Consider the following 19,019-nt stretch of genomic DNA (forward strand, 5'->3'; position numbering starts at 1 on the left):
CCCACCCGGGGCATTTGTGGGCATCACCAGATAGTCACTCGTGTTTAGGCCACCACATCGTTCTCTGTGCCCTCCAAGCTTCTTCACCAAATCAGAGCGGAGCAACCCCAGTGGGAATTGCCCCAGGATTTGATTGAGGCTTCCTCCTATGAAGAGATTGTTTCCCAGAGGAAACAGGAAATCTCTGCCAGGAATCAACGAGACCAATCCAGTGCTAACTGGGCATTGTCTCTGCAGCCCCTGCATCTCCAAGGACTTTGGAGGGGGCCAGTTGAGCTGAGGGAGGGCAGCGGCTGCTGGAGCACAGGGAAGGTGGGATGTGTTCCAGAGAGAGCTGGCTGTGGAGACACAGCCTTCCCTGTTTGGCATTTTAACAGTGAAATTTTCCTTGGGAAGGCCAAAGCGGTGACATTTTCATGAGGAAATATGGCCAGTTTTGAAATCCAGCATTGTTTATTTTGGCCAGTGCCTGGGCTTTAGGGCCGAATGGGAATGGTTTCTCGGGGAGCTGGCAGGTGGGCTGTGTGTGGAGGGGGCTGGGAGTGGTGGTGGCTGGGCTCTGGACAGGGCTGGGAGCGGAATCCCTTGGCTGGAACCAGGCCATTTCACCACCCTGCATTTTCCAGGGTGCAGTCCAGTCCTTTGCAGAAGCCCCAGCTGTCCCCGTCCCGGGCCCCCCTCTGACCCCAGCCCCTCGTGTCCCTCCCAGGTGTGCAAGGACCGGCGCTGCCAGAACGCGTCCCTGTTTGAGCTGGAGAAGTGCGTGTCCCGCTGCCACGGCCACGGGGTGAGCCACTGCTGGCACCTCGGGGACCCCTGCCCTCAGGGCAGGGCTTGGGGCAGGCATGGGCCCTGTGACCAGTGAGTTCTGCCTCTCACACCTGTGCCAGGCGGGGCTGGGCTGGGCCCTTTGCTCACCCGGGTCCAAGTGAGAGGAAGAAGATGGTTGGTGGTGTAAGCACCATCTGCAAAGCTTGGATCAGGGCCTGATTTGAGCTGGAGAGTGTTTGGAGCTCAGGGCAGGTGTCTGGTCCCCCTGAGAGCAAAACAAGAGTTGGAAGGAGAACTGGGACAGCAGAAAGGCAGGGAAGTGATCCAGGGAGTGGGAGGAGACATTGTTCTCCAAAGCTGAAAGGTTACAGAGCTCTGTGGAGTGCAGGGCTTTGTCAGATGAGGCAACAGAAACTGCTGTGGAAACTCCTGCTGGGTTATGGAACGGATGTGACAGATGAAACATCTGATTTACCCTTTTGTGAAAAGGGTAAAAACAGGTAAAACATCCACACCTACCCTTTTGTTCTGCCCAGCATGCTTGAGGCTCTCAGAGCTGGAGTTGGTGAGCCTGGAGACGAGAAGGTTCTGGGGAGACCTTCCGGCACCTTCCAGCACGAAAAGGAGCTTACAAAGAAGAGGGAGGATGACTTTTTACATGGGCAGATAGTGACAGGAGCAGGGGGAATGGCTTCAAACTGAAAGAAGAGATGTACCTGGGATATTGGGCAGGAGTTGTTCCCTGGTAGGGTGGGCAGGGCTGGCACAGGTGCCCAGAGCAGCTGTGGCTGCCCCTGGATCCCTGGCAGTGCCCAGGCCAGGCTGGACCCTGGGTCTGGAGCAGCCTGGGACAGTGGGAGGTGTCCCTGCCATGGCAAGGATGGCACTGGCTGGGCTTTGAGGTCCCTTCCATCCAAACCATTCCAGGATTCTGTGATGTCCATGGGGGAGCATTGTCAGGGGTGAAGCTTCTCCAACCCAGACTTGTGTCACCATCTGTTCACTCCTGCCCCGTGAACCACCACTGCCGCACATCCCGACCTCTCCTCTGTCCCCAGGTCTGCAACAGCAACAAGAACTGTCACTGTGACCCGGGCTGGGCGCCCCCGTTCTGCGAGAAGCCGGGGCTGGGTGGCAGCGTGGACAGCGGCCCCGTGCAGAGCCACAGTGAGTCACAGCTCGTCCCGGGGCCCCGAGGGGCTCCAGCGGTGCCAGGGGAGGGTGGGGGGCTTCCAGAGGGGCGGCGTGGGGCCTGTGCAGGCAGCCCCACAGTCTGTCCCAGCTCTGGCTGGCTGGTGGCCACCCGTTGCCATCAGAGGCCACCGAGGGCCTGTTCCCTTCCTGGAGCTGGGACCAGCAGCGATGTCCCCAGCTGGACTGACCACAGATGGGGTCACCACATCCGTCGAGCGAGGCAGAGCCTGGTGGCTGTCCCAGCCCCTCACTCGTCCCTGTGCTTCCCCTGCCAGACCACGAGTCCATCCTGATCGCCCTGGTGGTCATCTTCCTGTTCCTGCTGCCCGCCCTGGCGCTGAGCATCTACTACTGGTACCGCCAGGAGAACTCCCTGCTGGCCAGGTGGATCAAGGACACCAGGCACAGGGGCCAGCAGGCCTGCAGGTGTGTGGGGCACCCCTGCCCTTCTCTCCCGAGCACCCAGGGCAGTGTGACCCTTGTTTCACCAGCCTGGCAGGGCTGGGGGAGCTGGTGGTGCACAGCCCCTGCTCCGGTGGCAGACCTGCTCTGGAGCCTGAACAGACTGTCCTGGGAAAGCCAAGGCTCTCAGCAATGCCAGAGCCCAGGACACCGATGGTCTTCTGGACAGGACAATCCAGGGAGGGGTGGAGGTGGCCTGGCATCGAGGAGAATGCTCATTCCTCGCAGGCTGCCCATCACAGACCATCCCTGCTCCATACACTGACCATCCCTGTCACACACACTGACCATCCCTGTCACACACTGACCATCCCTGCTCCATACACTGACCATCCCTGCTCCATACACTGACCATCCCTGTCACACACACTGACCATCCCTGCTCCATACACTGACCATCCCTGCTCCATACACTGACCATCCCTGTCACACACACTGACCATCCCTGTCACACACTGACCATCCCTGTCACACACTGACCATCCCTGTCACACACTGACCATCCCTGCTCCATACACTGACCATCCCTGCTCCATACACTGACCATCCCTACTCCAAACACTGACCATCCCTGCTCCATACACAGACCATCCCTGTCACACACACTGACCATCCCTGTCACACACACTGACCATCCCTACTCCAAACACTGACCATCCCTGCTCCACACACTGACCATCCCTGTCACACACTGACCATCCCTGCTCCATACACTGACCATCCCTGTCACACACTGACCATCCCTGCTCCATACACTGACCATCCCTGCTCCAAACACTGACCATCCCTGTCACACACTGACCATCCCTGCTCCATACACTGACCATCCCTGCTCCAAACACTGACCATCCCTGTCACACACTGACCATCCCTGTCACACACTGACCATCCCTGCTCCAAACACTGACCATCCCTGTCACACACACTGACCATCCCTGCTCCAAACACTGACCATCCCTGTCACACACACTGACCATCCCTGCTCCAAACACTGACCATCCCTGTCACACACACTGACCATCCCTGCTCCAAACACTGACCATCCCTGCTCCAAACACTGACCATCCCTGTCACACACACTGACCATCCCTGCTCCAAACACAGACCATCCCTGCTCCAAACACTGACCATCCCTGTCACACACACTGACCAATTCCATCACACACTGACCATCCCTGTTCCCCAGCAGCAAGGGCTGGCTGTCAATGAGGTGTTAATTGAGACAGGAGCTGATGGGCAGCATTTTAGAGGCAGACAGTGCTCCCCTGGTTGCTTTATTTTGCCATGTCCCTAATTCCCAGCAGGAAGAAGTCCATGGGTCGGAAGTCGAGCAGTGCCCATCCCAAAGCTGCTTTCACCCTGCGGAACATTTCAGCCTCCAGCCACCCCACTGAGGTAAGTGAAAACTCACTAGAGCCAGGGGTAACTCACTAGGGCCAGGGGTAACTTATTAAGATCAGGAATAACTCACTAAAGGCAGTGATAACTCAGCTGCCAGGCTTGATTCCCTGCTGGGATGTGAAGCCTGTGGGTATCACATCTGCTCCCAGGAACTGGGCAAGCCCTGGTGCCCTGTGCTGGTCCTGCCCCATGTCTGCACTGTGCCCATGGCCAGGTGTGCCCATGGTCAGTGTGCCCATCTCTCCTAAAACTGAGTTTGTTGAGCTCAAACTCCCCTGGTGATCACTGGGAAATCCCCTGATTTCCACTGGGAAATCTCCCATATGGAAAAAGGATAGATGGGAGTGAGGAATGATCACAGCCTCTGTGGGGGGGTGTGGGTGTGGTATTTTCTCGTGTTAATGAGGCTACAATTCAAACAAAGTTGGTCTTTGGTTTTGTAGTTTGATTTATGGTGTCATGTTCCTCCTTCTTGGGGCATTGCTCTTGGCTCCTGCAGGTTTGGTTATTCCTTCATTTGGTTATTCCCTCATTTTCCAGTCCTTTTATTTATCCTGTACCACACTACAGTGACTTTTAAACTTTGAACCTGCACTGGTGCTTTTTGAGCAACAGCACTGAATTTAGGAAGAATTCAGGTTTTTTGGATGCCTCCCACCTGCTGGAAATCTGTGTGGATTCAGCAGGGCTGACCCTGCTCTGGGTCCCCAGCACCTTTCTCATCCCCATGTGCTCCCATGGGGTTGGTGAGGAGCAAACACAGAAGCACAGAAGCAGGAAGGTTGGAAATGCCCCCAATGTCCCTGTCTGAGACCATCAAACCCAGCCACCAGCGCTGCAACGGGAACATGTCAGCTTTTGGGTGGGCTGGCCAGGGTGGTGCTCCCAGAAAGTGCTCCCAGCGGTCCTCCTGCAGCTCCCCAGAGCCCAGGCCCCGAGGGACATCTGCTCCCAGGAGAGGGTGACCCAAGGATGCTCCCCGTTGCCTCCTGTCCTTCTCTCCCGCAGCAGGGCCCCCGGACCGCGTTCCTGCCCAAGGCCGGCGCTGCCCAGCCCGGCTCTCAGCCCGTCAACGTCGTCCACCCGCTCCGCCCGGCTCCCCATGTCATCCCCCCCCGCCCCCGAGACCCCCGACCCGCCAGGCCCCCTCCCCCGGCCGCCAAGTCACCCCTGGTCCCCACCAAAGCCGGCGCCTCCCAGGCCAAGCTCCCGCCGCCGAAGAAACCTCTTCCCTGCAGCCCCGTGAGGAGCCCCCAGGTGAGCTCTGCTGCCTCTGTGCCCCGACCCAGGGAAGCTCCCTGGATTCTGCTGGGCTCTCTGAGGAGCTGTGTCAGCCCCCGAGGGCTGCACCTGTGCTGACATTGCAGAGAGCCCATCAGACCCGAGGGTGCTTTAAGGCTTTTTGGGTGTTCTGTGCTTTGAAGCCTCTCAGCTCTGCAGGGGGAGGGAGGTTTGTAGGGGCTCCCCGGATGTTCCTCTAAGGATTTTGTCTCTGCCCGTGCCCTTTGTGGTGCCAGGTGGTCCCAAAGCACCAAGCCCCGCGCCGGCCGCTGCCGGGGAGCCCCCTCCTGGCCAAGGAGCTGCCCCCTGCACACGGACAGACCCTGCTGGTCATGGTCCCTCCTACCAACTTCAAGGTGCCGGGGACGAGTGGCTCGAGCCACCCCACGAGGCCGCTAAAGTGAGTGGGGAGGAGCTGGGTGTCCCCACAGCTGGGGTCTGGCTGCTGGGGACACTGGGGGTCCCGTGGGAGGGACATCCCAAAGGTGGGGACATTGGGGGTCCCGTGGGAGGGACATCCCAAAGGTGGGGACACTGAGGGTCCCGTGGAAGGGACATCCCAAAGGTGGGGACACTGGGGTTCCCGTGGGAGGACATCCTGAAGGTGGGGACACTGGGGGTCCCGTGGGAGGGACATCCCAAAGGTGGGGACACTGAGGGTCCCGTGGAAGGGACATCCCAAAGGTGGGGACACTGAGGGTCCCGTGGAAGGGACATCCCAAAGGTGGGGACACTGGGGGTCCTGTGGGAGGACACCCCAAAGGTGGGGACACTGGGGGTCCTGTGGGAGGACACCCCAAAGGTGGGGTGGGGACACTGGGGGTCCTGTGGGAGGACACCCCAAAGGTGGGGACACTGGGGGTCCTGTGGGAGGACACCCCAAAGGTGGGGACACTGAGGGTCCCGTGGAAGGGACATCCCAAAGGTGGGGACACTGGGGGTCCCGTGGGAGGGACATCCCAAAGGTGGGGACACTGGGGGTCCCGTGGGAGGACACCCCAAAGGTGGGGTGGGGACACTGGGGGTCCTGTGGGAGGACACCCCAAAGGTGGGGTGGGGACACTGGGGGTCCTGTGGGAGGACACCCCAAAGGTGGGGACACTGGGGGTCCCGTGGAAGGGACATCCCAAAGGGCTGCAGCCACGGCTCCATGGAGTGGCCAAGGGGGTGACCAAGGCTGGGTGGTGGAAGGTGCCAGGGAGGGAGATGCCACCCCTTGGGAGTGGCCCTGGCCTCCCGGCCCAGAGCCTGGAGGGAGCTGTGGAGCTGCTGGGGGATGCGGGACTGAAGGGATGGATGCTGATGCTCTCTCATCTCTCCTCCTGCAGACCGATGCCACCTCAAAGGTGAGTGGAGGGCATTTACAGACCCCTGAGGTGGGTGGCTGTGGGTCAGCACTGGGCTGGGAAATGGGGATCAATCCACCTTCCCAGGAACTCCTGGATGACACGGTCCCTCTGGGCACTCCAAAGGGCACCTGTGTCCCAGGGAATGGAGGATGTGGGTTTTGTTTGGAGGTGGGAGGTGAAGGCCAAGTCCTTGACAGTGCCACTGCTGCTCCCAGCTCTCGTGCACTGCTGAATGCTCTGGTTATGGGGCAGGGGGCCTCAAGGGATCCACTCTGGGGGTCCTCAAGGGATCCACTCCCGACAGCCAAACTCGGGGGCCGTGTCCATGGGGGAATTCCTGAGCTGGGGATGGTGGTGCTGGAGCTGGTAGGTGTCTGGTGCCTGCACTCAAACCAGCTGTTTCCTTTCTCTTTCCTCTTGCTCCAGGCCAGTCCCAGCCATCAAAGTCCAGTCCACCTCCTTCTCCTCAAAGAAGTGACAGTCCCAGGACACTGACCCACCTTCCTGAGCTGGCTCTCCTGATTTGCACTGCTGTGGCCACAGGGCTCTCCCGTTGCTCTTGTTTTAGTAACTCTTTTGATACCAGAGGACTATTTTTGTAAGACAGAATTTGTATTCAGCACACAAACTGTAGCGGTGGGGTGGAGAGGGGACATTGGCACCACGGCTGGACCAGGGGTTGGTTGGAGGTGGGGTTCCCATGATGGAGATCCCACCACGGCTCTTGGCACTGCTTCCTGGCCAATTCCCCTCCCAGCTTCAGTTCTCTGGACATTGCACACGGGCTGGGCTGGGGTGACTGGGGGAAGTGAACATCCCCACCGATGGAAGATGCTGGTGACAGCGTGATGTCCTTGCAGCTACCTCCTCCTCCTCCTCCTCCTTCTCCTCCAGGCCTGCAGCCCCAGCCGCTGCCAGCACAGCTCCACGCTGGGCATCGTCTCGGGGAGACAGAAACCTGGTGCCCAGGCTGGGCTGGGCCACGCGGTGCTGGGACACTTCCATGAAGGATCCAAGTTCTCAGGCGCCTCCTGACCTCCTGTCCGCTTGCACAAGGAACAGCGGTGACGATCCTGGGGTCACCTGGAAGGAGAGACTGTCTGGGAATGTTTGAATGCCCCAGGTGCCGGTGGCAGCTGCTTCCCAGGGTGCTTTTGAGGGGCTCGGGAGCCCTCACAACGTTGTCTGTTCCCTGCTCCTGGGCCAAGCCCAGCAGAGGCTCCGGGAGCCACTCACACTCCAAGGGGAAGGAGCCACGAGCTGGGAACAAGAGCAGGAGAATTCCTGCCCGTGCCACTGGCTTGTCCCAAGCCCTGGCCAAGCCACTGCATTTCTCTGTGCCTCAGTCCCCCGCCGGGGGTGTTTCCTACCTCACAGGGCTGTTGTGAGGTTTGACAAAGGGATTCTTGGAATCCCCAACCCTCCATCCAAGGTGCTTTTGACCTGCACAGTTTGTGCCACTTTTCTGTGACTTGACCTGCGGCTCGATCAAGGTCTGAGATTACAACAAAGACTTTGAGAAATCCCCTGGCTCCTCTGGCTCTTTTCTTGCTCCCTATTCCCTGAGCCTTCAGACACCAGGGCACCTCCAGGGCTCTGCCCACGCCAGAGCCAGCAGATCCCAGGGATCTGCTGTAAACCTGGGATCCAGCTGGGTGTGGCCTGTCAGATCCCATCTGACCCAGGAAAAATCCTTTTGGGATATGTCCAGCCATGATGTAGGTTCAGGGAGAGCCCTCGGGCAGCTGCTCTGGGGTTCTGTTGTCCCCAGTGTCACACAACAGGTGGCTGCAGCTTGTGGGTGAGGCTGCCTTAACCCAAGCTGTCCTTACCCTCGGGCTTTGTCCTGAAGTTGCTGGTCTTGTGCCTGGGTCTTCCCTGAAGCATCCTCAGGAGGAATTTCTCCATGGAAAGGCTGGTCAGGCATTGGCAGGGGCTGCCCAGGGAGGTTTGGAGTCCCCACCCATGCAGGTGTCCAAGGAAGGGCTGGAGGTGGCACTCAGAGCTCCGGGATGGGGACAAAGGGGGATCGGGCACAGCTTGGGCTCCATGACCTTGGAGGGATTTCCAGCCTCAGTGATTCTGTGTTCACAGGGTTCTGTGATCCCTGGTACCTCCATATCTCTCTTGGTTCATGGATATGCAGCTGGGATCAAGGATCCAACATCTCCTCTTACTCTGATAACAAACTCAGAAAACCAGTGTCATTGAGGTTGGAATGGACCTCTCAAGGCCATCCTCATGTGAGGACCAGGACAGGATTAATGAACTGATCCCTAAACATTCCCAAAGTCCCATTTTTTTTGGGATCTCCCAAGGACTTCTGACATGGTCAGACTTGAGGAGGAGCCTATGGAGCTGCTGGGAGGGAACCCTGCTCCCATGGATGTCCTCCCTTCCCCTGTCCAGGGCAGGGACCAGCAGGGGTGAAGCAGCTGCAGAGGGTTTGCAGAAGTCCCTGCGGTGATGAAGTGGTCGGAAAAAACTTCTCTCAAGGATCAGACATTCAGCTTGATGACAAAGTGAGGGGTGACAGTGCAGTGACAAGGAACTGACTGATCCCATCGAGCTGGGGCAGAGTTCCCGGGCTTGGACTCTGGCCCACCAGTGGCACCGTCCTGGCCATCACAAGCCCTTCCTCTGGCCCTGGTGTGGAGGCAGGGCTGGGCAGTGCCCCCGCCACGCTGCCCCCGCTCCCCCAGCAGTGCAGGACTGGGTCACTCTGTCACACTGGCTCACAGCCCATCCCATCCCATTATCCCATCCCATTATCTCATTCCATCCCATCCCATCCCATTATCCCATCCCATCCCATCCCATTATCCCATCCCATCCCATCCCATCCCATCCCATCCCATCCCATCCCATCCCATCCCATCCCATCCCATCCCATCCCATTATCCCATCCCATCCCATTATCCCATTATCCCATCCCGTTCCCGAGCTCCGGGCTGTCCCTGCTCGGGCAGGGGTGTGGGTCCGTTCAGGCCGAGGCTCGATGCTCTCTGCTGGCCCAGGTGGGCCCCGGTGTGTAGGTGGCGTGTCCATCCTGCCACACCCACTGTGGGACATGCTCCGGTCCGTGCTCCGGTCCATGCTCCGGTCCCTGCTCCGGTGTCTGCTCCGGTCCATGCTCCGGTCCATGCTCCGGTCCCTGCTCCGGTCCGTGCTCCGGTCCATGCTCCGGTCCCTGCTCCGGTCCGTGCTCCGGTGTCTGCTCCGGTCCATGCTCCGGTCCCTGCTCCGGTCCGTGCTCCGGTCCCTGCTCCGGTGTCTGCTCCGGTCCATGCTCCGGTCCCTGCTCCGGTGTCTGCTCCGGTCCATGCTCCGGTCCATGCTCCGGTCCCTGCTCCGGTCCGTGCTCCGGTCCGTGCTCCGGTCCATGCTCCGGTCCGTGCTCCGGTCCGTGCTCCGGTCCGTGCTCCGGTCCGTGCTCCGGTCCATGCTCCGGTCCGTGCTCCGGTCCGTGCTCCGGTCCGTGCTCCGGTCCATGCTCCGGTCCGTGCTCCGGTCCCTGCTCCGGTCCGTGCTCCGGTCCGTGCTCCGGTCCCTGCTCCGGTCCGTGCTCCGGTCCGTGCTCCGGTCCATGCTCCGGTCCGTGCTCCGGTCCGTGCTCCGGTCCGTGCTCCGGTCCATGCTCCAGTCCGTGCTCCGGTCCCTGCTCCGGTCCGTGCTCCGGTCCATGCTCCGGTCCGTGCTCCGGTCCGTGCTCCGGTCCGTGCTCCGGTCCGTGCTCCGGTCCGTGCTCCGGTCCATGCTCCAGTCCGTGCTCCGGTCCCTGCTCCGGTCCATGCTCCGGTCCCTGCTCCGGTCCCTGCTCCGGTCCGTGCTCCGGTCCCTGCTCCGGTCCATGCTCCGGTCCCTGCTCCGGTGTCTGCTCCGGTCCATGCTCCGGTCCATGCTCCGGTCCCTGCTCCGGTCCGTGCTCCGGTCCGTGCTCCGGTCCGTGCTCCGGTCCATGCTCCGGTCCGTGCTCCGGTCCATGCTCCGGTCCGTGCTCCGGTCCCTGCTCCGGTGTCTGCTCCGGTCCATGCTCCGGTCCATGCTCCGGTCCCTGCTCCGGTCCCTGCTCCGGTCCATGCTCCGGTCCATGCTCCGGTCCGTGCTCCGGTCCGTGCTCCGGTCCCTGCTCCGGTCCCTGCTCTGGTCCCTGCTCCGGTCCATGCTCCGGTCCGTGCTCCGGTCCGTGCTCCGGTCCGTGCTCCGGTCCATGCTCCGGTCCCTGCTCCGGTCCATGCTCCGGTCCCTGCTCCGGTCCGTGCTCCGGTCCGTGCCGGCGGGGCTCGCTGTGCTCGGTGGAGCTCGGCTCCGGTGGCACTAGGTGGCAGCAGATGGCCGCGAACCTTCTGCTCAGCCTCCTCCGCATCGCCGGCACCGCGTCCTCCTCCTTCATCCTCCTCATCCTCCTCATCCTCCTCCCTGCCCCGGCAGCCACAAACCCATCAAACCACCGGCTGGGCAGGGAAGGGCTGAGTGCTCCTGGTGCTCGCTCAGCTTCCAGCCCGTCCCTGCTCACTCTTCCTCTTATCAGGTGGAATACGAGAAAGGGTGGCAGGGCTGGGAATGTTCCCCTGGAGAAGGGAAGGCTCCAGGCAGAGCTCAGAGCCCCTGGCAGGGCCTGCAGGGGCTCCAGGAGAGCTGCAGAGGGACTGGGGACAAGGGACAGAGGGACAGGACACAGGGAATGGCTGCCACTGGCCAAGGGGAGATTGGGCTGGGATCTTGGCAAGGAATTGCTGGCTGGGAGGGTGGGCAGGGGCTGGGCTGGAATTGCCAGAGCAGCTGTGGCTGCCCCTGGATCCCTGGCAGTGCTCCAGGCCAGGTTGGACACTGGGAGCAGCCTGGGACAGTGGGAGGTGTCCCTGCCATGGCAGGGGTGGGATGGGATGGGATTTGAGGTCCCATCCACCCAACCATTCCAGGATTCTGTGCCTGCCCCTCCCTGGCTGTTCAGGGGTCTCTCACCCACCACTGGAGCTGTTTAGGATCTCCTGCTCTCAGGCAGGTGCTGTCTCTGTCTCCCGGCCTTGGTTCCCTTTTCCAGGCTCCCCTCAGACGTCACACAGAGCCTCCAGTCATCCTCCTTGTCCCACCCTGACCCCCACCAGGGACTGGGACAGCCTGGGCCCCTCAGGGGCTGAGGAGGGACACGGGGCAGGTGATGGAGGGGACGGGGGTCCAGGGGGCTGCAGCAGGTGAGGCTCTCCTGGGGCACTTTGGGGAAGCCACCTGGGCACAAGAAGTTTCCTCCTTGGCTCCCTGGAGCCCGAGCTGGGAGGTGCCCCAGTTTGCCCAGTCTGCTGTGGTGTCCTGGCCCAGGCAGGCTCTGTCCCCTGGGGGGCAGGACAAGGTGACATTGCTGATATAAACTGTAAAACCACAGAATATCCAGAGTTGGATCATCCAGGATCATCCAGCCCTGTACAGGACACTCCAACAACCCCACCCTGTGCCTGAGCATGCTGCCAAATTATTTTTGAACAATTCCTTTTATTTTCTCATCCTTTTTTTCTTTTCCCCCCTTTTTAACTTTCTCTTTCCTTTTCTTTTTCTCCCTTCCTGCAGCATCCTGGGCTGGCAGAGATGGGGGGGCAGGCCCCTGGAACAGGAGCAGCCAGCCTCAGGCAGGCAGCACAGCCTGGGCACATGGAGCTGCAGGCAGCCAGACACATGCTCAGAGCCGAAGGGAAAATCAAAGAGGAAAGGGAAAAGCAGTGGAGCGGTTAATGAAGAGGCTCCTGCAGCGGGGAAGTTGGGCCATTCATCATCCTGCAGGCCTGCTCTCTCTTTCTGCTGTGTTTGTCTTTGGCAGGAGGGGATTGCTCTCTCCATCCAGGGCTGGCAGCTCCTCGGAGCCACGGACGGGCCCGTCAGAGATGGAATTACAGAGCTCAGCTGGGATGGAGTTCCCTGCATCAGCTCCTGTGTGCACGGAGAGCAGGAGGAGAATCCCTCCGTGCTGTCCCGGAGCACACCCAGAGCCCGAGGGGCTGGGCAGAGCTGAGGGGCTGCCCTGGCCTGTGCCCGAGCTCCTGACTGCCAGGGCTGCCAGGGAGCACCTTCCTGAGCTCCTGACTGCCAGGGCTGCCAGGGAGTGCCCATCTGAGCTCCTGACTGCCAGGGCTGCCAGGGAGCACCTTCCTGAGCTCCTGACTGCCAGGGCTGCCAGGGAGTGCCCATCTGAGCTCCTGACTGCCAGGGCTGCCAGGGAGCACCGTCCTGAGCTCCTGACTGCCAGGGCTGCCAGGGAGCACCGTCCTGAGCTCCTGACTGCCAGGGCTGCCAGGGAGCACCGTCCTGAGCTCCTGACTGCCAGGGCTGCCAGGGAGCACCTTCCTGAGCTCCTGACTGCCAGGGCTGCCAGGGAGTGCCTTCCTGAGCTCCTGACTGCCAGGGCTGCCAGGGAGTGCCCATCTGAGCTCCTGACTGCCAGGGCTGCCAGGGAGTGCCCATCTGAGCTCCTGACTGCCAGGGCTGCCAGGGAGCACCTTCCTGAGCTCCTGACTGCCAGGGCTGCCAGGGAGTGCCTTCCTGAGCTCCTGACTGCCAGGGCTGCCAGGGAGTGCCCATCTGAGCTCCTGACTGCCAGGGCTGCCAGGGAGCACCTTCCTGAGCTCCTGACTGCCAGGGCTGCCAGGGAGCACCTTCCTGAGCTCCTGACTGCCAGGGCTGCCAGGGAGCACCTTCCTGAGCTCCTGACTGCCAGGGCTGCCAGGGAGTGCCCATCTGAGCTCCTGACTGCCAGGGCTGCCAGGGAGTGCCTTCCTGAGCTCCTGACTGCCAGGGCTGCCAGGGAGTGCCCATCTGAGCTCCTGACTGCCAGGGCTGCCAGGGAGTGCCTTCCTGAGCTCCTGACTGTCAGGGCTGCCAGGGAGTGCCCATCTGAGCTCCTGACTGCCAGGGCTGCCAGGGAGTGCCCATCTGAGCTCCTGACTGCCAGGGCTGCCAAGGAGTGCCTTCCTGAGCTCCTGACTGCCAGGGCTGCCAGGGAGTGCCCATCTGAGCTCCTGACTGCCAGGGCTGCCAAGGAGTGCCTTCCTGAGCTCCTGACTGCCAGGGCTGCCAGGGAGTGCCCATCTGAGCTCCTGACTGCCAGGGCTGCCAAGGAGTGCCTTCCTGAGCTCCTGACTGCCAGGGCTGCCAGGGAGTGCCTTCCTGAGCTCCTGACTGTCAGGGCTGCCAGGGAGTGCCCATCTGAGCTCCTGACTGCCAGGGCTGCCAGGGAGTGCCCATCTGAGCTCCTGACTGCCAGGGCTGCCAAGGAGTGCCTTCCTGAGCTCCTGACTGCCAGGGCTGCCAGGGAGTGCCCATCTGAGCTCCTGACTGCCAGGGCTGCCAGGGAGCACCTTCCTGAGCTCCTGACTGCCAGGGCTGCCAGGGAGTGCCCATCTGAGCTCCTGACTGCCAGGGCTGCCAGGGAGTGCCTTCCTGAGCTCCTGACTGCCAGGGCTGCCAGGGAGTGCCCATCTGAGCTCCTGACTGCCAGGGCTGCCAGGGAGTGCCTTCCTGAGCTCCTGACTGCCAGGGCTGCCAGGGAGTGCCCATCTGAGCTCCTGACTGCCAGGGCTGCCAGGGAGTGCCCATCTGAGCTCCTGACTGCCAGGGCTCCTGGGGAAGAGAGTGCCTTCCATGTCCCAGAGCTATGAGGGGAGCTCGGGGACACTCCTGGGCAGCACCAGGAGAGTCTGGGGACATTCCTCTGCCAGCACCACAAGAGCTCGGGGACATTCCTGGGCAGCACCAGGGGAGATCAGGGACATTCCCTTGAGCTGAACTCGGGGACATTCCTGGGCAGCAGCAGGAAAGCTCAGGGACATTCCTGTGAGGAGAGCTTGGGGACATTCCCAGGCAGCACCAGGGGAGCTCAGGGACATTCCCGTGATGTTCTGGGCAGCAGTGGCACAACAGGGACAGCTCCCCCTCCCCAGCTCTCCTTGGGGCTCAAAGCCCTGGCAGAGAAATGAACAAAGAAATCAGCACGAGTTGGGAGATTTTGGAGCTGGGGCCTCGGGAGGGTGAGGGTGAGGACGGGGATGGGGATGAGGATGAAGGTGAGGATGAGGGTGAGGCAGCTTGACGGAAAGGAGCTGCTTCTGCTGTCCACTGTGGTTTGGAGAATATAGGTGACAGAAGGCAGGGGTGTCCTTGGGAGGACACAGGTGTCACTGGGGAGAACAGGGGTGTCCCCAGGAGAGCACAGGGGTCACTGGGGAGAACAGGGGTGTCCCCAGGAGAGGACAGGGGTGTCACTGGGGAGCGCAGGGGTGTCCTTGGGGAGCACAGGGGTGTCCCCAGGAGAGCACAGGGGTCCTTGGGGAGCACAGGGGTCCCTGAGCAGCACTGGGGTGTCACTGGGGAGCACAGAGGTGTCCCTGGGGAGCACAGGTGTCCCTGGGGAGCACAGGGGCATGTGCAACATGCCTGGTGTGGATCCAGATGCTCAGCTGAGATCACAGAACCATGGAATCATGGAATGGTTGGGCTTGGAAGGCACCTTGGGGCTCATCTCAACACCTTGCACTGGACCAGGTTGCTCAGAATCTCATCCAGAGAGAATCAAACCAAACCATTCCCAGGAAGAAAATGAGGAAATTTGGGAATGTAGAAGTGGGGCGGACATCCCACAGCGTGGCTCCAGACCAGGTGTCCAGATCCTGCCAGCAGATGAGGTTTATAATTGAAGGGGGAGCTGTTCTGGCCTAATTAGCAAAGACAAACCCAATTAGTGTCCCCAGGAACATCTCAGAGCTCTTTCCTGGCCCCCTCTCCCAGTGGCTGCTGCTGCCAAACTGAGGGGACAGCTGTGAGCAGCCAGGGGCTGGGGCTTGTTGAAACCCACCCCCTTTGTCCTTCACCAGCGGCCTCCTGAAAGGTTTGTCCCCATCTGTGAAGTGGATCCGGGCTGGGGCTGGTTCTCCAGCAGGTGTGGGGACACCTGGTGCACTCACAGCAGGGCTGTGCTGGCAGGAAGCACCAGGGCAGAGGTGACAGGGCAGGACAGGGCATGTGGCAGTGGCAGTAAGGGTCTCCAGGGCCTGGGGGTCCACCAGGGCCTGCGCTGGGGTGGGTCAGGGCTGAGCGAATCCAGAGCTGAGTGAATCCAGCAGCTCACACACACAGGACAGGGGTCCAGGTGTCACCCAGGGAGGGGTGACAGCAGGGACCTGCTCTGCACTGAGCTGAGGTGACCAAAGGCCACTGTTCTGGCTTGGCTCAGTGAACCCAGAGCCAGCCATGGGCGAGCAGCCTCATTTTCTCCCTGGCACACAATTCCAGGTGTGTTTTTTCCGCTGTTTTCCCTTCTGTCTGTGCTGCTGGGTTTTGTGCCCCTGGCTGCCCTTTGCAGGAAGAAAAGCCGAGGCTGCAAGACAAAGCTCAGTCATTCTGTGGGCTCCAAACCATTCCTGGCAGGGCTCCTCAGGCACTGGCTCCTGTGCAGAGCCCTTCCCGGGAGGGCTGAGCACACGTGGAGCTTTTGTGCTGCACACATCCCAGGCCGAGCCCAGCCCTCTGCAGGGCTCTGTTCCTGGGCCTTCATTATCATCACTCGTGCAGTTTGTCTTTGCGTGTTTTTCTGTTCTACAGCGGCGCCGAAAACAGCTCGGCTCCTTTGATGTCCCCTTGGCTGGAGCTCTTTTTGGGTTTTGTTTTGTTGTGTGTTGTTCTTCCCTTCCCTCTCTGAGCAGAGGCAAAAGCAAATCACTTTGAACGAGAACAGGAAGGCTGCGGGCACAGCGCTGGGCAGGGCCGCGCCATCCCCTGCTCGGCGCGGAGCCGGCCCGCAGCTGAGGAAACAGCACAGCAGCCACGGGCTGTGGCACCCCCGGCAGCGAGGGACAGCCACGGGGCTGGGGGACAGCCGCGGGGCTGGGGGACAGCCGCAGGGCTGGGGGACAGCCCCACGGTGGCTGCAGGAAGCCTCCCCCGAGCCTCGGGCCCGCGGTGCTGTCTGCGATGGGAAACGTCCCTGCCTGGGTCGGGAGCAGGCCCTGGAGCATGGATGGACGGAGCTGTGCTGTTTGCAGCTGGGATCTGCTGCAGGGGCTGCACTGCTCAGCCTGGGCAGCCCAAACATCCCCTGCTCCTGCCCCTCGCATGGGATCAGGGAGTGCTTGGGTGGAAGGGACCCTAAATCCCACCAGTGCCACCCATCCATGGCAGGGACAGCTCCCACTGTCCCAGGTGGATCCAACCTGGCCTGGGACACTGCCAGGGATCCAGGGGCAGCCACAGCTGCTCTGGCAATTCCAGCCCAGCCCCTGCCCACCCTCCCAGCCAGCAATTCCTTGCCAAGATCCCAGCCCAATCTCCCCTTGGCCAGTGGCAGCCATTCCCTGTGTCCTGTCCCTCTGTCCCTTGTCCCCAGTCCCTCTGCAGCTCTCCTGGAGCCCCTCCAGGCCCTGGCAGGTGGAGGAGGCCTGAGCAGGTTCAGAAATGATGTAATTAGAGATTATAAATGATGGAATGAGTTTAGTGGCAGCACTGCTGTGGGTCTGTGGTGTCTCCTCGAGCTGCTGGGAGCAGGGCTGGGCTCCTGAGGCACAGCTGGAGGTGACATAGCAGGGATGGAGGTGGTGGCAGCTCTGCCTTGCTCTGCCTCCTGTCATTCCCTGCTCTGTGAGACTGCACAGCCTCAAGGACACCAGTTCCCCTCCTCTCCCCTCCCTCCTCCCCTCCCCGGAGGTTTGGTTTTAATGGCATCTAAGTGGCAGGGCTGTGCTCTGCACAGAGCTCAGGGCCAGCAGAGCCACAAGTGTCCTGTGGATGATGTCAGCTGTGCCCTGAGGAGGGTGACCTGCCAGGGGCTGCTGTGCACAGCCCCTGGGACTGCCTGGCTGGGGATGGCCCAAACTGGGGATGGCCCAAACTGGGGATGGCCCAAACTGGGGATGGCTCCTGTGTCCTGACAGCAGTGTGGAGGGCAGGGCTGCTGTCTCTGCCTGCTGCCAGCGGGGCTGGCCTGCAGCAGCCAGCGTCTCCTCTCCAGCCTGCAGGAGACAAGGCTTTGGGGACACCTGCCAGCACCTCCCAGGGCCTAGAGGGGCTGCCAGAGACCTGAGAGGGGCCTCTGGCAAGGGCAGGGAGTGAAAATCAAGGGCCTCAAGGAAAAGAAGGAAGGTTTAGGTTGGAAGTTGGGCAGGAAATGTTCCCTGTGAGGGTGTGAGACCCTAGCACAGGGTGCCCAGAGCAGGTGTGGCTGCCCCTGCATCCAAGGCCAGCCTGGACACTGGGGCTGGGAGTAGCCTGGTCAGCTGGAGGAGTCCTGCTGACCTCTGGGATGGCACAAAACACCGGATCCAGGTGACTGAGCTGAGCCCTGGCTGTGACAGGAGCGGTGACAGGAGCAGTGACACCCCAGCTCTGGAATTGCTGTGCTCCCATCCACCAGGGGCTCCTGCCTGGGGTCCAGTGTGGCTGTCTGGAATTGCTGTGCTCCCATCCCTCCTGCTCAGGGATCCAGTGTGGCTGTCTGGAATTGCTGTGATCCAGTGTGGCTGTCTGGAATTGCTGTGCTCCCATCCCTCCTGCTCAGGGATCCAGTGTGGCTGTCTGGAATTGCTGTGCTCCCATCCCTCCTGCTCAGGGATCCAGTGTGGCTGTCTGGAATTGCTGTGTTCCCATCCCTCCCCTCTCAGGGATCCAGTGTGGCTGTCTGGAATTGCTGTGTTCCCATCCCTCCTGCTCAGGGATCCAGTGTGGCTGTCTGGAATTGCTGTGATCCAGTGTGGCTGTCTGGAATTGCTGTGCTCCCATCCCTCCTGCTCAGGGATCCAGTGTGGCTGGAAGCAGCGAGGTTCTGGCCAGGCAGCAGGGAAGTGCCTCAATTATTGTGCTTATTCAGCCTTGAATAAATAACTTCTGCCCTGCTGGGCACCTCTGGGGCCTGAGGCACTGGTGGGACATCTCAGGAGGTGACAGCAGCTCCGTGGCTGGGCCGGGCACAGGCACGGGCACACCTGGCAGCTGCCTGGGGCAGTGGAGAGCCCAGGGCTGGCTGGCCTGCCCAGGGGATGCACTGCCCAGAGGATGCCCTGTCCAGGGAATGCTTTGCTCTGTTCCCCCTCTGCCCCATCCTGCAGGGCAATTACCTCTGGGTAAATCCTGCAGGGGAATACCCCAGAGGTGGTTCCAGGCTGTTCTGCCCCAGCTGCCCCTCCTCGCTGCCCCTGTGCTGCAGCGGGGGCCTTGCCTTCTGCTCTTCTCTTCACCTTCCAGATTCCTGCTGGGCCTCCAAAGGGAAGATTCCCCCTTCTCTGTCCTTATCTGCAAGGTGAAAGGAGGGAGAAATTGTCTCCTGCCTCGGGGAAGATAAGTCACGTTGGGCTCTCCTTCTTTAGAAAACTCTCTAATGCCATTTATCAATTAATTACTGGGTTGCATTTCTGTCCATTAATTCCCCCTGCTGTCTCTCCGTTTTGGAAAGGTCTGCGATGCTCAGCCTCTAATTGTCCTGTTCTCAACCTGCTTTCTTTCTCATTTTCAAGTTAAGTGGATACCAGAGCCTTCTGTATCTGCTCCTTTATTTCCCCTGCAGATTTCTCTGCCCCCCTTCTCCTCCTC

The 19,019-nt window shown here is 61.0% G+C and overlaps 1 protein-coding gene and 1 long non-coding RNA gene across 4 annotated transcripts in view; one reads left to right on the forward strand and one right to left on the reverse strand.

Moving 5' to 3' along the window:
* ADAM33 (ADAM metallopeptidase domain 33) overlaps positions 1–7,982 on the forward strand; it is a 30,944-nt gene extending 22,962 nt beyond the window's left edge. Inside the window, exons 17-24 of one of the 3 annotated variants that reach the window (XM_064419191.1) lie at positions 710–787; positions 1,830–1,938; positions 2,241–2,391; positions 3,729–3,822; positions 4,837–5,085; positions 5,346–5,509; positions 6,438–6,455; positions 6,885–7,982. In XM_064419191.1, the coding sequence (XP_064275261.1) occupies positions 710–787; positions 1,830–1,938; positions 2,241–2,391; positions 3,729–3,822; positions 4,837–5,085; positions 5,346–5,509; positions 6,438–6,455; positions 6,885–6,936 (915 nt within the window). In that variant the 3' untranslated portion in view covers positions 6,937–7,982. Of the gene's footprint in view, positions 1–709; positions 788–1,829; positions 1,939–2,240; positions 2,392–3,728; positions 4,805–4,836; positions 5,086–5,345; positions 5,510–6,437; positions 6,456–6,884 lie in introns of those variants that run through there. The other 2 variants (XM_064419192.1, XM_064419194.1) reach the window with 2 other exon arrangements.
* LOC135299781 (uncharacterized) lies at positions 7,068–8,975 on the reverse strand. The gene is made up of 2 exons (XR_010361671.1): positions 7,695–8,975; positions 7,068–7,541 (listed from the first exon to the last, which is right to left on the reverse strand). It is a non-coding gene; the product is annotated as an uncharacterized LOC135299781 (long non-coding RNA).
* Between the last annotated feature and the right edge of the window lie 10,044 nt (positions 8,976–19,019).

This window comes from Passer domesticus, chromosome 4 (genome assembly GCF_036417665.1).
Source record: "Passer domesticus isolate bPasDom1 chromosome 4, bPasDom1.hap1, whole genome shotgun sequence".
Taxonomy (NCBI): Eukaryota; Metazoa; Chordata; class Aves; order Passeriformes; family Passeridae; genus Passer; species Passer domesticus.